The sequence below is a fragment of the Telopea speciosissima genome, chromosome 5 (assembly GCF_018873765.1).
Source record: "Telopea speciosissima isolate NSW1024214 ecotype Mountain lineage chromosome 5, Tspe_v1, whole genome shotgun sequence".
In the NCBI taxonomy this organism is placed as follows: Eukaryota; Viridiplantae; Streptophyta; class Magnoliopsida; order Proteales; family Proteaceae; genus Telopea; species Telopea speciosissima.
Window position 1 is genome coordinate 1,206,584 of NC_057920.1, and position 15,145 is coordinate 1,221,728.

The 15,145-nt window shown below is 38.4% G+C and overlaps 2 protein-coding genes across 2 annotated transcripts; one reads left to right on the forward strand and one right to left on the reverse strand.

The window, feature by feature from the left end:
- The first annotated feature begins 939 nt into the window (after nucleotides 1-939).
- On the forward strand, nucleotides 940-10,269 carry LOC122661422 (mitochondrial fission protein ELM1-like). The gene is made up of 10 exons (XM_043856805.1): nucleotides 940-1,218; nucleotides 3,864-4,099; nucleotides 6,391-6,487; nucleotides 7,292-7,441; nucleotides 7,587-7,713; nucleotides 8,890-9,002; nucleotides 9,078-9,141; nucleotides 9,237-9,330; nucleotides 9,446-9,554; nucleotides 9,815-10,269. The coding sequence occupies exons 1-10, from the start codon at nucleotides 1,036-1,038 to the stop codon at nucleotides 9,908-9,910; spliced, it is 1,269 nt and encodes a 422-aa protein (XP_043712740.1). The 5' UTR covers nucleotides 940-1,035; the 3' UTR covers nucleotides 9,911-10,269.
- A 215-nt stretch (nucleotides 10,270-10,484) lies between these two features.
- LOC122661423 (bifunctional phosphatase IMPL2, chloroplastic-like) lies at nucleotides 10,485-14,459 on the reverse strand. The gene is made up of 9 exons (XM_043856806.1): nucleotides 14,071-14,459; nucleotides 13,890-13,968; nucleotides 13,648-13,742; nucleotides 13,513-13,562; nucleotides 12,742-12,866; nucleotides 12,522-12,588; nucleotides 12,263-12,352; nucleotides 11,814-11,925; nucleotides 10,485-10,616 (listed from the first exon to the last, which is right to left on the reverse strand). The coding sequence occupies exons 1-9, from the start codon at nucleotides 14,411-14,413 to the stop codon at nucleotides 10,546-10,548; spliced, it is 1,032 nt and encodes a 343-aa protein (XP_043712741.1). The 5' UTR covers nucleotides 14,414-14,459; the 3' UTR covers nucleotides 10,485-10,545.
- Between the last annotated feature and the right edge of the window lie 686 nt (nucleotides 14,460-15,145).

The window sequence follows — 15,145 nt, forward strand, 5'->3', positions numbered from 1 at the left end:
CAGGCACAAGGTCAGCCTGTGCAAGGGGGCAGGGTGGTCATTGCGCTCACCCCCATGTGCCTGGACGTAGGCTGTGCGGCACAAAGAAGAACGCTCCATTTCATATTGATACAATCAAAACAATTTCAATTTATTGACCAAAATTTTTTCGAAATTGAAATAGAAATCATACAAAATCTGACCTTGTGAACGCAGACATATTTGAAACGGATTCAAAGGAAACAACAGCATGAGAGTTACCGCCTACCTTCTCCATTAACAATTCTTTAGTTGTAGGAATCTTTTCAGAAGACATTGTGGAGTACCCAGTCAACAGATTTCCTCTCTCCCGACGGTGGCTCTTACCGGCGTGAGTTTTCTTCAGAGCTCGAACTCCTCGGCTTCTGAATCGTTAATGGTATTGGTATTTCATCCTGCGTTCTATAGTTCAGAATTGAAGCTTCCTTCCAGTTTTCTGAGAGAGAGAAAGAGAGAAAGAGAAGAATCTCACAAAGGGGAAGACGACGAAGTGAAGTGATGAACCAAATCACATATATAGCAGGATAAAAATGGAATAAAAATAATAAAAAGGACAAAACTGGAAAACTAATAAAAGATTAGGATTGGTTGAAACCTGGACAAAATCAGTTCAAAAGGAAAACTTAGAAAATAAAGAGACGAGGGAGAAAGCCATTCCCAATAGCTTTTGTAGTGACGTGAAGAAGCCTGCAACCCAAGTCATAACAAAAAGTTTTACCTCGTAAAAGCACAATTCACAACGAAATATTTCTGTAAGCGTCAAACCCTAGTGATATGATATTTTTACTTGTTTCTAGTGAGATTATGATCAAGTTCTTTTCTTGATTCAAACTGCAAAACTGGTTTCGAAGTCCAAATTTATGTGAAAACAAGATAGGAACTCCAAATTTCTTGTGTCGCATACTAGATTTTTGAAACTTTTATTTTTAAAACATTAATTTCCAATATAAAAAGAGAGATCCAACAACTTAGCTATGCTGCTCAATTGAAGAGGGTTGCTTAGAAATTTTGCATCCGATGAGGGCAATCAGACTTCCTGAACCGCCTAGCGGTTCTATTGGCATGCCGGAGATATTTGAAGGCGGGATTTACAGTGTTATTAGGCGCGCGGTCATAATCGGAAATGGTTTTGCTGGTTCGGAGAATCAGAGTTTTGGATTGGTTCGCGCGCTCGGGCTTTCAGATAGGCAGTCGTTCTATGTGAGTCTTTGTTCCCCCCCTGATTTCTTTTCTCTTTTAGGGTTGCGAATTTTTCCTAATCCCTTCACTCGCTCTCTCTTTGAATTATTGAAATATTACACTTTCTATCTCCAATAGGTTGTCATTTCTGCACAACTTAGTTGGTTCGGTCTTTCGATACGGGATAGTCTGTGTTTTTTTTTTTTTTTGGAACTACTGATGTTCAAGTTTTCCAAAGGCGATTTTATCTATTATCATGTGTTGTTCATTTTTATTATGAGGAGATTTATTTATTTTGGAGGTGATTACTAGTTCCCAAATATTGTTAGCTTTCAGAATACTAAGCCAATGTTGTGGTAGCCTTAAAGAATGTTGGTACGAAACTATGTTAATTTCTGACTGTCCTTAATATTTCCGTGTTAACATACCACAAAGGCTTAGATCATTGTTGCAGTGCTAACTAAATGGTTTTCCATTTATTATAACTTAAATTATATACTTTGTTATTTGGACAGTCTGGTTGCCTGCAACTGAGTTGTTGATATGTAAAGGATAGAAAGGATAACCATTATCTCTAAACAAGGTGCAGTTAGAAAAGCTGATGCAGGTCCAAGCAGCCGCAAGAAGAAGAGACAGCCCGAAGCTTAGGGCCGATTGAGGAGCCTTAGTTTTTATTCTATGCTTAGCTTCTTTTGTAAAACTTAATTCGAACCAGGTTTATTTTGTAAACTTAAATTTGAACCAGGTTTATTTTGTAAACTTAAATCCCACAAGGCAGGCTCCCCACTACTCATTTGCTAAAATTTGTTTCAAAGTTTGCTGCCGTAGTTGCTGCTGCCCAGCTCCCTTGTGAGCTTGCCTTGTGGATTCAAGGGAGGGATTGGTAAGACTCTAGTTGACTCCCTGCATCTGTTCAGAACGGGAGGTTCTCTTCTACAGCTTCTAGTTGCTGTTCTACAAATCCAGTAAGTGTTCTAATTGCTGCAATTACTTTCCAGCTTATTCCTCCATTAGAATCCATCCAACTTTCAGTCACAGCATCCCTAGACCATTTCTGAAACCCTAACTCCCTTCATCTCCCATTAAACCCTAAAACTTAAGAATCTCAGCTGAACCATTTCCACCATTAAACCCCTTTAATATTTCAACCACAGCCCCCCTACCTCCTCACTTACACTCGACAGCAATCTCAGCCCCTTCCTAGCACCTAAACCTCAAATCCCCTCACCTCCATTAAAACCCAAGAAACCTGAATTCTACCTGAATCATTTCCAACCATCCAAATTTCACCAAACCTTGGCCGAGTGTTCTTCTCAGCCTTTGGGAAACTCGATCTGAACTCCTGCCTTTAATTCTCATTCTAAGTCCTAGGTTTCAGCATCCCCCTTTTTCCAGATTTCAAAACCCGAAACCCTAATTTCTGGTTTTTGAAATTCTCAATCAAAACTCACCAAACCAGAATCTTTAGACTCCCCTAAACTTGCCCTGCTTTACCCTATAAAATTCAAACCCAATACCCCAAGTCTAACCCTTGCCTTGACCAAGTTCCTCAAAATCTACCCCTCTAAACCAGTAGCTTAACAGAATTTTGTTTGACCTGGTTCCTAGTAGATCTAACATCTAGCTAGGACTACATTAAAAGCAAGCTGATTCCTGTTAGGATTCATTGTTACACACATCTTTCTGACAATAGTGAGCAGAAAGGCTTGTCCCTTGTCTTTAGTTGCCAGAGTAATGCGCCATGATGGTAAATCAAAACACGCTTCATGGCAATGAGTATATGAATGACGAGGGGGAATTGAAAAAAAAAAGTTGAAGCGAAGACCCCCCTCTCTTTTTGCTTGGTTTGTTTCTCTGATTCATTAGTGTATATCCCTTATCAGTTGGGCTTCAGAAAATTAGATAAACAAATGTAGCTTGATGGATGTTTTCACGAGCAACCTGGCCATTGTTAGGCTATAGGCAATGATGGCAGAAAGGAAAACCACCAAAGCCGTGCAAGGCTTCTCTAGACGTGATATATATCTTTACATACTCCCAATTATGTTAAAATTGTCTTCCGAATCTGTTTCTTCTTGCTTTTTTTTTGTCTTCCTTTCGTGGATTCCATCCAAGCCTATCTAAGTTGGACGTTATATACTCTCCTTATTCTTTGTTATTAAATACTGTTATTGCCCCCTCCCCCCCAGGCCCCCCCCCACCAAAAAAAAAAAAAAAAAAAAAATAATAATAAAAGAGAGAAGTCCTCCAAAGGAATTTTTGGCACTTATAAGTTCACGATGTACCTTTTATTATTATTATTATTATGCTCACCATAATCCATGTCATTGTGATGTATTTGTACCCTCTTATTAATATTGGAGTGAAACACTTTACGTTTATCATATATTATTTAAACAAGATACTGTCGATATTCCATGTGGAGCTTCCCTTTTTTTTTTTTTTTTTCACTTTCATAATTTAGGTTTTCCTATTGACAGCTATCAGAACCATGTGTTACTATTTTTTCTTTTTTACGATATGATTTGTGGTGTAATATATATGGGCTTAATGTTTATTCTTTTCACAAGTTAACAGACATTTTAATAACAATGGGAAAATATGGTTTTACACTGTATCTGCTATTTTATCACATTTACATTATTAACATCTTGACCACATTGCAGCGTGTTACAAGGCCAAGAGGAGGAATTAATGAGTGGCTTCTTTGGCTTCCAGTTTCTCTCCACAAAAAATTAGACTATATCATTAAGCGGATTTGTGGTGATTCACGGTTTCTAATTGCTAGGGCAAGGAAACTGGTTCCCCTTGCTGCTGAAAATGGTGGGATTTCAGGCTTTTCAACTGTTCTAGAGGCTGATGCAAAACAGATAGCAACAATTGCTCGTGAGTCTTTTGAGAAGTATGTTTTCTATTAGGTTTAATGTGCATTCGTCAATTTCCTTTTCTTTTCTTATACAAGAGAAATAACCTGCTTTGTCATGATTTAGGGAGTCTTAATAATGTGAGAATAGTTTTGACTTTCTTCCAAAATTTCTGTTTTGAATTTGGAAAGAGATTTAAGTACTGGGACATTAAACTTGTTCAGATTTTGGTTGATTGTGTTACGCTCCCTTTTTAACCAATGTAACATCAGATTAAAATTGAGCAGTTCATGGTAGCTAACTGTGTAGCTCTATTGATATGGTAAACATGAGATATGCATTCAATCCTCTTACTTTCTTTTATTTAGTGCAAAACATCCTCAGCAGTATCAAAAATACTTGAAACCTATCTGACGAATATTCAAGAAACCACTAGGCTTTCAGAAGAGTAATAATATTGCAAAATCTCTTAATAGAATGTGGATTGGGAAATCACCTTTCAGAAATGAGAAATCTCTTAAGTATAGTCTATCCTAATAACCTGATGGGCTTTGATGCCATGCTGTCAGAGAAATTCCTACATCAATAATATCTGCTCGTAATTATCCATGTAATATAATTCATAATCCGATAACTCAGGGCATGTAGTGAAGATTTAGAAACTCATGCATTGATATCATCATTATTAGTTATTGGAACTTTAAAAAAAATTCAAATTTATCTTCTTCAATCTTTACATGACCCCCCCCCCCCCATAAATGAGTATCAAGTAACAACCACCCACTTATAGCTAAAGAAAACAAATGCAACAACAGGAATCAGATTCTGTTAAGTATCAAAGAAGATTTTGCAATTTTGGGGATCCGAGGGTGAAAAGGTCTGAATCCCTAAGCTGTTCTTATAGGAAAACAAAACAGAAAATGGATTTTTTAAACTCTTGAAGAAAAGAGAGGGGGGGGGGGGGGGAGGAACCAATAATAAAACCCCCCAAAATCAGTTTTTTTTTTTTTTTTTTTTTTCCGTTTGAGTTCGACCCTCTTACTGAGTCAACCCTCAACTGTATTGTCTGAATTAGACTGACTGAATTGGAAGGGATTGAAGTAATCCCTCTCAGAATATGACTCACCAGAGTTATTGAGTTGATCAAGGTCTCATTGAATCACAGGATTCTGTGTATAATAACTATAATTTAATGACAGATCCATAAACCCAAGGTCCTCAAGTTCTGCCTTCACCTTACTACCTATTAAATGGAGATTGAAGTTGCAAAGCTGGTATTTTTTCCGTAATAACCACTACCTTTTCCCCTCTGCTCTTAGGCTCTTTCGTGAATTATATGCTTGAGTTGTTCGATTGGGATGATTCTTGTGTTTCACTAACTAGTTGCAGATCATACTATTTGACCTCCAGCAGAGATAGGTTTATCGTGTAAAGATGTATTCATCTTTTGTGGGACAACTATGGTTGTCAGGTTGTGTTGGAGTAGCCAAATTCCAAGTTCTTCCATGCAAGAAAGAATCTCATGGAAGTTTTATGTAAGGTCTTATTGGAGTTGAACTAGTAGAAGTGTAGTTAAACTAGTAGAAGTAATGTGTCTAGATTTAATATATTGCATCCATTTGAATGAAAGGAAAAAGGAGATCCAGGACTGCATCAGAATCCGAGAATTATTTAATTCTGAAATGCGTACTTTGTCCTTTCAAAAGAGTTTATGTGACATGGTGTAACCCACTGACCCTATATTGATACCAGGCAATTTTGCCTTTACAGGGTCCATTATTGAGACTTTTCTTCATGGGATCCTTGATTCTGCAAGGTGGCAGGACAGTGTGGCAATTTCAAACTGTTGGATAGGCAGGGGATGGTCTGGGCAGGCTGCATGTCAATTTTCAGGCTCAAATTCAACCATATACCCCCCCTGGTGTATTGGCATGTATCCCCATGTATGTCCAGGCACATATACTGCACTTGAACTAGTACTCTGCAAACTCCCATTTCCTGGATCTTTTATAGCCCTATTTTGTCACTTGGCAAACTCTGTTTGGCTTGAAACTTAACATGTACGGGACCTAGGGGTCTCTCTCCACAGTTAACAGTAGCAATTTGCCCCTTGGCGAACTCCGTTCGGCCTTCTCTCGCAGTCAGTAGTAGCAATTTAAGTATTTGCAAGACTCTTGGTTCACTTTTATTTTTATTTTTCAGGGATTGAACTTTCTTGTATGCAAAAAGTTTCTTTGCATGCATCTTTAGCGCTGGTGGTTCACAGACTTGATATGATGATATTCTGCTTTGCAATAACATTTTCCTGTACGGTACCATGATTTCTCAGGGACGGCCCTTTGTTGGTGGTAGCTTCTGGCCATGACACCATAGCTCTAGCAAGCTCCATAAAGCGATTAGCACCAGAAAATGTTTTCGTGGTCCAGGTACATTTTTTGTTGTTTGCACTTTGCACATGTTTTGAATTGTTATTGTGCTTTATCTGTAGATAATAAAACAGGAATCTATTTATTAGTTTCTTATTTCTTAAACATTTTTTGTGGTCGGATTCCTCACTTTTTTCTCTCATTTAAAACCGTGCATAAGACTTTCATCTCACATGGCTCCTAAGTGATAAAAGAAGGAAGATGAGACATCATATATATGTGCTCCTCCTTATGAGAGGCATCACTCTCACCATCTCTTTTTTTTTTCTTCCTGGAAAGTTCTCTCACCCATAGTTGTCAATGTGATGCCTGGGCGTCCAGGTGGGCGCCTTGGTCAACTTGGTCACCTAGGAGTCCAGGTGGGCACCTTGGACAACTTGGTCGCCTAGACACCATGACAACTATGCTCTCACCATCTTTTATATGTTATTAAAGCAACTCAAGTTGCTTCTGGCAAAGTAGTTCTAGTTTAAAGTTCTTTGTGTCTGGGGAAAGAAGTTTTGATATGCTTATGTTTTACAGCAATTGTATGGATAGCCAACAAATGTTTTTTTTTTTGGGTTTTGTTTTGTGGCGTCTTCCAAGTAATTGGCTTAATTATTCTTGTTTAAAGTTGAAATGTTGCTTTATTTCAGTTCATTGTTACTTAAAGTTGAAATGTTGCTTTATTTCAGCTCATTTTATTGTGCCTTTATATTTCATTTTTGCACCAGCTTTTCTGAGGACTCTTTTTTGCTTTATAGAATGTTGGCAAAAAATATTTCATTGTCTGACATGCTGTAATTTCTTGGACTGTACTTTTAGATACAACATCCAAGGTTGCATTTGAATAGGTTCGATCTGGTGATCACCCCTCAGCATGACTACTACCCATTGACTCCTCAAGCACAAGAACAGATTCCTCGGTTTCTTCGGAGGTGGATAACTCCACGGGAACCTCCTGATAGACATGCTGTATGTTCCTTGACTACAAAATATGTATCCATAGGGGTTCTTCTGTCAGAGAAACTTTGACCTTAATTAGATAGTTTGTTATGTAGTTTTTTTCTACATTTAATATTTGGTCATTTTTTCTGAGGTTTGAAAAATTGAATGTCAGGTCCTCACTGTGGGAGCTCTACATCAGGCTGATTTTGCTGCACTCCGGAGTGCTGCTACTACTTGGCATGATGAGTTGGCACCTCTGCCAAAGCCCTTACTTGTTGTTAACGTCGGTGGGCCTATGAGTAATTTTCTTTTCCATTTGATTTTCTTCGTCGAGTCATGGTTATATGACAATATATATGTTTCTGGCCTCCCTTCTGAATTGAGTAGTATATCTTGACTTTGATGTTGGATATTTGTTGCTTTTATTATAATCTCCTTTGAATTCCTGAATAACTTATACAGGTTGGTCCTCATGGTGATGAGAGCTTGTTATAAAGTGATGGATGTCAAATATTTTTAGCTTGTTATTGTGATTTGGGATTAGCTGACTAAACACTGAAGAGTTGTTGAGCAGGCTAGAAGAGGCAAATTGCTAATGCACACACTTCTCCATAGGCTTCCCTAATTGCTTGGGTCTAAATAGTGAACTAAAAATAAATAAAATTCCAGACATACTTTGCTTAGACTGCAATTGAAATCATGGGATCAGATATAGATTATGGCTGAAACTGAAGTATTTAAGTAATGTTGACCAAAATTGTCATTTGATTCAGTGGCCAAACTTTTTTTTTTCCCTGTAGCACTAAACCTGTTGAAATTTAAAATATGGACATGATGGTCGTCATCTGGCCTGTGGCAAAGATTTACATCAAGAAAGGCAAAGATTTACATCAAGAAAATTGTAAACCTCACGGGTATCTAGATTTCCAATGACTACTGCACAAACTCAAGTTTATTCTGCCAATGAATCCAAGAGTACTGTCATTGATTGGCTTCAAGTATAAGAATTTTATTTGACTTTAGGTGTTCTGAAGTAAGATCTTACGAATCATATGCTTGTGGAGGGCATGCTTTGTGTGTCGTCACTTGTAGGGTCTTTCATAAGTAAGATTTTAATTCTTGAGTTTGTTTATTTGGTCAAAAGTAGTGATGTAAAATCTTACACTGGGTTTCAATATTTAACGTCCCACTATAAAAATTGAAAGGCAAAAAATCTCCCTATATTTTTTTTTTGGTTCCAGGCATTTAACGTTGAAACGAAAGTACACTTGATGTACCTTTAAATCTAGAGTACCATATCGGAAGTCTTTTCCTTTCTAAATTTTCCACATTAGAATATGTTACATACCCACATTTATTTGCAGGCACTTGAATTGATGCCACTTTCCTCAGTTTTCTCATTTTATTTAGCTTGCATGCTTGGTACCTTCCAGATTATCTATAACTAATACATTATGAACATTTTTTTACCGTAGGCCACTGTCGGTATGGTGTGGACCTTGCCAGGCAATTAACTTCTTCAATACAGAATGTGCTTGCAAGCTGTGGAAGCCTGAGAATATCTTTCTCTAGGAGGACTCCCCAGAAGGTATGATTTTATCTAGCAATTTTCCTTCCATTTCCTCCATGTTAATTCACCATGTTTCAATGATGTTAAAATCAGGTCGCCAACATTTTGATTAAAGAACTCAGTAGTCATCCTAAGGTTTACATTTGGGATGGTGAAGGTATTTACAATTGCTTTGACTTGGAAAGGGTTAATTGACATTTTCTGTTTTTTTGAGAATTTATTTAACTGGTCTCTAATCTTGATAACTTCTAGGGCCAAATCCACATATGGGGCATCTAGCATGGGCAGATGCCTTTGTCATTACAGCAGATTCAGTTAGTATGTTGAGTGAGGCGTGCAGCACAGGGTATGTATTTAGGGATCCACCTCTGTATTTAACCAATGGTTTAGAACCCTTGGTTAGATTTTATTTTATTTTTGTAGAAACTCTAAATTATCTATCTTCTGCCTGGATTTTGCAGGAAGCCTGTCTATGTCATTGGGGCAGAGCGATGTAATTGGAAGTTCTCAGACTTCCAGAAGTCTCTGAGGGAAAGAGGTGTGGTTCGGCCATTCACCGGTAAAGAGGATGTAAGTAACCAGGCTTTCAGTTTTGTAATTTTATTACGAAGAGGGTCACAAAATTGTGAAAGAAAGTATTTATGCACCTTAAAAGGCAGGACCACAGGAAAATGACCATTTCTTCAAGCATATTTTTCTAGGTGGTGGAGCTGATTATCCACAAGAACAATCCTGCAGTATAAACAAACCACTATGCATACCATGAATTCAAATTTCGTTTAATTGTGGAGTGACTTCATTAATTTGCTATCTTGTGCTTTGACTTCCAGATATCTGAGAGCTGGAGCTACCCTCCTCTTAATGATACCGCAGAAGCAGCAAGTCGGGTTCGTGAAGCACTTGCTGAGCGTGGATGGAGATTGTAGGTGCAGAGAACCTTTTGATTTATCAGGTGTTGGCTCAATTTTGATTGGATGGTACTCGAAATTTTTTCAGTTAGGCACCAGATTTTGGTTAATATGGTTTTGGTGCTTCAAATTACCGGCGTTGAAAACCAGGGATGTTTACTTCCAGCCTTTTCCGAGCCAAAGAAGTGAGTTTATTTAATCATCTGATCAGAGCAGCTTGGCTATTTGTTCATATGAGTCACTTGTTGCTTACATCTAAAAACTATTCATAATTTTTTTTTTCTTCTTCAATTTATTTCGTCCACGGCGGAGTGTGGTGTCTTGAGAGTAGCAGAATAAAATGGCAGCAGATGAAATCCTTTCCAACTTGTAAAATATGTGTATTAATATTTTCCAATTATTATAATTCCAACTGTATTTGGTTCTCTTTCTGTTTTCCTTTTAATTCTGCAGGAGGGACAAGAAAGCCTCCATTATTTCACATTTTTTTTCGGTAAACCATTATTTCACATTAACACCTTGACATCAAAGGTTAGATTCGTTTTTGTGTTCCTATCAAATAAAACAGATTGATATAACAGGCTATCTATCTTGCGTCTTTGACAATTCAAAGCTGATAGTTATTGTTGCCTTTCACCATTTAAAATGCTTCTTCACTGCCATTGTAACGTATCTAGAGCCAGTTGGTGAAGCTGTTTATCTCCCGCTGCCACCACATTGAAACCTAAAAAAGACAAAGATAAAATAATGATGACCAAATAAAACTTACGTGACCAGCTACATTTTGCTGTAGCAGCCACAGGATTTGTAGTTCGGACACCAGATTTTATGAAGCTGAGAAACTAAACATGAACCCTTCAAATTAAATGAATGCCAATAGGGTGGATAAGCATGAACATCATCTAATTTGGCACTATCTTTTTTCACTAGTCTTTTCAGCTTGGGAGCAGGTTTTATGGACGACCTTGTCATAGGGTGTATCTTGTAGAAGTAGACCCAAAGATCCCTACACAGTCAAGTTTCAGCTCAATTGGTTAATCTAGGCTATTCTCTAAATATCCAATGGTCAGATTTGCCACATCATCAATTCACATGGCACAAATAGGTGGATCACCCATAAATACTATATGGACGGGACTGTCCAAAAAACCTTTTGCCTTGAAACGATTCTACACATTATTTTATAATTTCAATAAGGACAAGAGATCTCTACTTGGTCGCATCGTCTCAACACAAGCGTCTTGGCCAATGGGTAAGCATGCCTGAGTATCTATCCAGGGGGCGGAGGTGTCATCTCACGGTGCCCTTTGAGAAGGTGTAGGAAACACCACCAAGTAGATGTCTTTTTCCTTTAAATAATATCCATATTTTAATTTTATGGAACTGTCAACATTTAAACTTGACTCGGACTAACATCCCTGAACCTAGATCACCTACCCGTATGTGAAGGCTTCACATATAGTTTCATGACGTAACGTGTCCTTTTGCTTCCATAAATGCCCTTCCATGGTACCATTAAGAGTGGTTAGAGAGACAGTTGTGGAAGAAAAACGGGCACTGGGGATCACAAAACCATACTTGAAGAGTCAATACTCTTCACCATGGGGGAGGTGATCTGGGACATAACATCCCAATGCATCATGTAACACAGTTTGTCACTCTATCTAATATTGACAACACTAGCAATCAGACTGGAAATTTCTTTACCACTTCAGTGTAGGGTTAATCTTTTTCAATTCCATTTAGGTTAATGGGTAAATGAAAGCCCTAAAGCTTTATATCCTCAATCAATTGTATTAACTCAGGATTCTTTTCCTATGCTCACACCCAATTAGTATTAAAAAAAAAATCCACCCACCTACCCATCCACACAGAGAGAGAGAGAGAGAGAGAGGGAGAGAGAATTCAATCATAATCATACTTGTAACTTGAGAATCTGAAGAGGCCTCCCAGTAAAGTGGATGTCCACTCCAATCAGTTATGGCTCCCCCAGCACCTTCTATAACCGGTATCAGTGACAGGAAATCATATGGCTGAAAAAGATTTTACAGTCTTGATTAATGAGACAGATATATCCCTAAAGATATTGATTATCCATTGGTTACTGAAGAAATTCCAAAATGTGGCCTTCATACAAAAGATGCTTGGGTGATGAGCATTCCATCATCAACAAATCAAGGTGAACACATGCTACCAAAAAAGGTAAGCCAGACAGCACTGGTTTGTGCATTGAGTAATTTAACAGTAAAGCACTATGTTCGGCGGGGGGGGGGGGGGGGGGTCCATGATCGATAATGCTACCCCTGTAGCCAAACATGGCCAAGGGTACTTGTTCCGCACATACATACAGAGAAGGGAAGAGAATCTCACCTTAAGGCCAGACTCAATTACAAGATCCACGAAACCAGAAGCCAAAAGGGCGTAAGCATAACAGTCACAACCATATAGTGGTACTTTCACCTATATACCAGAAGAACATAGGTGGAAAACGAGTAAGAGTAACTAGACATTTGAGTTAAAATAAAAACTAGAGGTTTAAGTTTGTCTACCGAGAAAAATATTAAGTCCTATGAGAAAATCAACATAATTTCTTCAGCCAAAATTCAGTGAAAATTGGTAATATACAAACCTTACTTCTAACACGAGAAAACGCCTCTTCGGCATCTCCACTAAACATATGTGGGCTTGTAGTGTACCTAGTAACATAAACAAAAAGAACATAAAACACTTATGGTTCTGGCCCTTGGGTGCAACTGCAGAAAATACATGGTTAATATAGATCACTTGTCATAATTTCTAAAAACATCACCTCTTCTGAAAAGCACAGAATAAAGGGAAGAAAAGCATACAAATAGGATTGGGAAAGTTTTGCACAGGTGCGTGTGGAGAGTTCTTTTCCATTTAATGTAGTTTTCCTCCCAGTCACTCCAAGCCATCTTTCTCTTAAAACAGGCTGATCAATTATGCCAAGAATCTGTAAATGCAAGATTACTGATATTAGAAAGAGATTACTGGTATTAGAGCAAAAACTATGCATTTAACTCAGCCCCTACAAGAAAACAAATGCATGCACATCCATGCCCAATCAATGACATTGATATTCATAGATGATAAAACAAGCAACTAAATAAGAGCATCATTCTACAGATATGGTAATCTTCTAACTATAAAAATATTCCATGGGACTTCTCCAGGATCATTGGAATAGAGAGAGATGTAATGACCCAAACTCAGTCTACTTCCCAAACTACACCATCATTTATCACTGCTTAAAAGATAATTTTTTCCACAGCATTACTTCTCTCATCAACAAAGAAGTGCTTGAAATCCTAATTAGCAAGTAGAATAAATCAAACTGAATAATGCTCCCTGCCATCCCGTCCCTCCCTTTCATCTATTTCTTACATGTTTAAAATAATTGTTCAGGAAGGCCAATAAGGCAAGGATTTGTTGACAACACAAAACTGTGCTAGTTTATTAGTAATTGTAACACTACCACTACAAATAGGAGCATGATATGCCGGCTTATTATTGAACACGTCAAAACAAAAATTTAAAGGAAGAAGTTTTCATCCGAAACATTGCAGGGACAAGCTACTATTTGTGAGTATGAAACGTACCGGCTTCCCCTTGTGTAGAAGAGCAATAAGAGTTCCAAACAAGGGCTTGCCTGGAATCAAGAGAATGAAAAGGCTCAGCACAAAAATTTTGAAGCCTGAAAGTCAAATTTTTTTTTTGAAGTTCTGAGAGAGAACCTGTAATGAAACTCTTCGTCCCATCTATAGGATCCAAGACCCAAACGTAGTCTGCAGATTTATCTTTACCCGACCAACCGTTCTCCTCTCCAAAACTGCAGTTCCATTTACCCCAGAGCTTTAGCATAGCTAATAAAACTACACAGTTATACCCCATTGCACAATAATTGATTTCTCTGTACTGATATATACAGAAGGAAAATTGCTGGAAACACGTCGCGAGATCGCATAGTGTCACTTACATTGCATGAGAAGGAAAATTCTCTAGTATAATTGAAACCATGGACTCCTCGGCCGCTCGATCAGCTATCGTTACAGGACCTGTAACAATTCCAAATTATTTTTTTTTCAAACAGATAATGAATGAAACTAAAAAGAAATCCGAAAATGAAAATACTATAATCCAAAAATCTCTAATCTTACTCAAATCGTCCTTATCAAGAATTACGAAGCTTTCCCGGAAGTAAGTTCGAATAACAGCTCCGGCGGCATCAGCAAGCTTATTAGCGACATCGACAAACCGATCGAGTTCGTCCTCAAAACCTAACGGAATGGCTTCAATTCCATTTGAGAGATTAGGAGTGGTGCTCTTAATCGAAGAAGCAGACATTCTCCGCTTCGTAACTGTAGATTTGAGGGCAGAGGCCGAAGGACGATCGGAGAATCGAACACTCCAATTGCTGCGCGTAGTTTTGGGAGAAATCAGAGGCAAGGGAAGAAATGTAGGACTCTGTGCGAGAATTTTCGAATAAGAAAGCATCGGCATCGTATGAAGGCTTTAAATAGGCGGGAAAGTAGAAGAAATGAGAGACAGAGAAGACAAAGAGAGTCGAGAGTTGAGAATGTGACAAGCGGTGGCCACAGTTCATGACGAGGAACACGAACGCATGGAGAGTGGGAAAGTGGAAGTAGACAAAGAAAGAGAGGAACTTTTCTTTTCTTGAGAGGCTTTAGAGCTATCGACAAAGGAGTCCTGTGAAGGTGGCACGAGAGAGAGAGAGAGAGAGAGAGAGAGAGTGGGTGTCGACGTGTTGCGCATCGTTGTATCTATTGTTACAGGTGAAGCTGCACCATAACGACCTGGCTTCCTTCCAGCCATGGCGGGGGCTGGAGGATCAGCCCAGTCAAAACAGGGGGTTTGGTCATTTCATAGGTGGGAATCACCTGTGAGTTGGATAGGCAACACGTGGCACATATATCACCGGCAACCTTTGTTACCTTCTTCTTCTCTCTTCGATTAATGTTTTTTTTTTTTTTCATTTTTTAATCAGAGAAGTGGGACCCACCCGTTCTTTATTCTTCCTCTTCTCGCTCTTACCGGCGGGACTCTATCCGTCACGAGTGACGACCACCACCTTCCTCTGTGAATCCCTCAGTCGAGAACGGCTCATCACTTTCCCACAAGTTCTAAGCTTTGCAACACAGCCATAGGTAGTGTGGCTTTTATCCTTGACTCCTTGTATTAAAATCAATAAACCTTGGAAACGAGAGTGAAAAA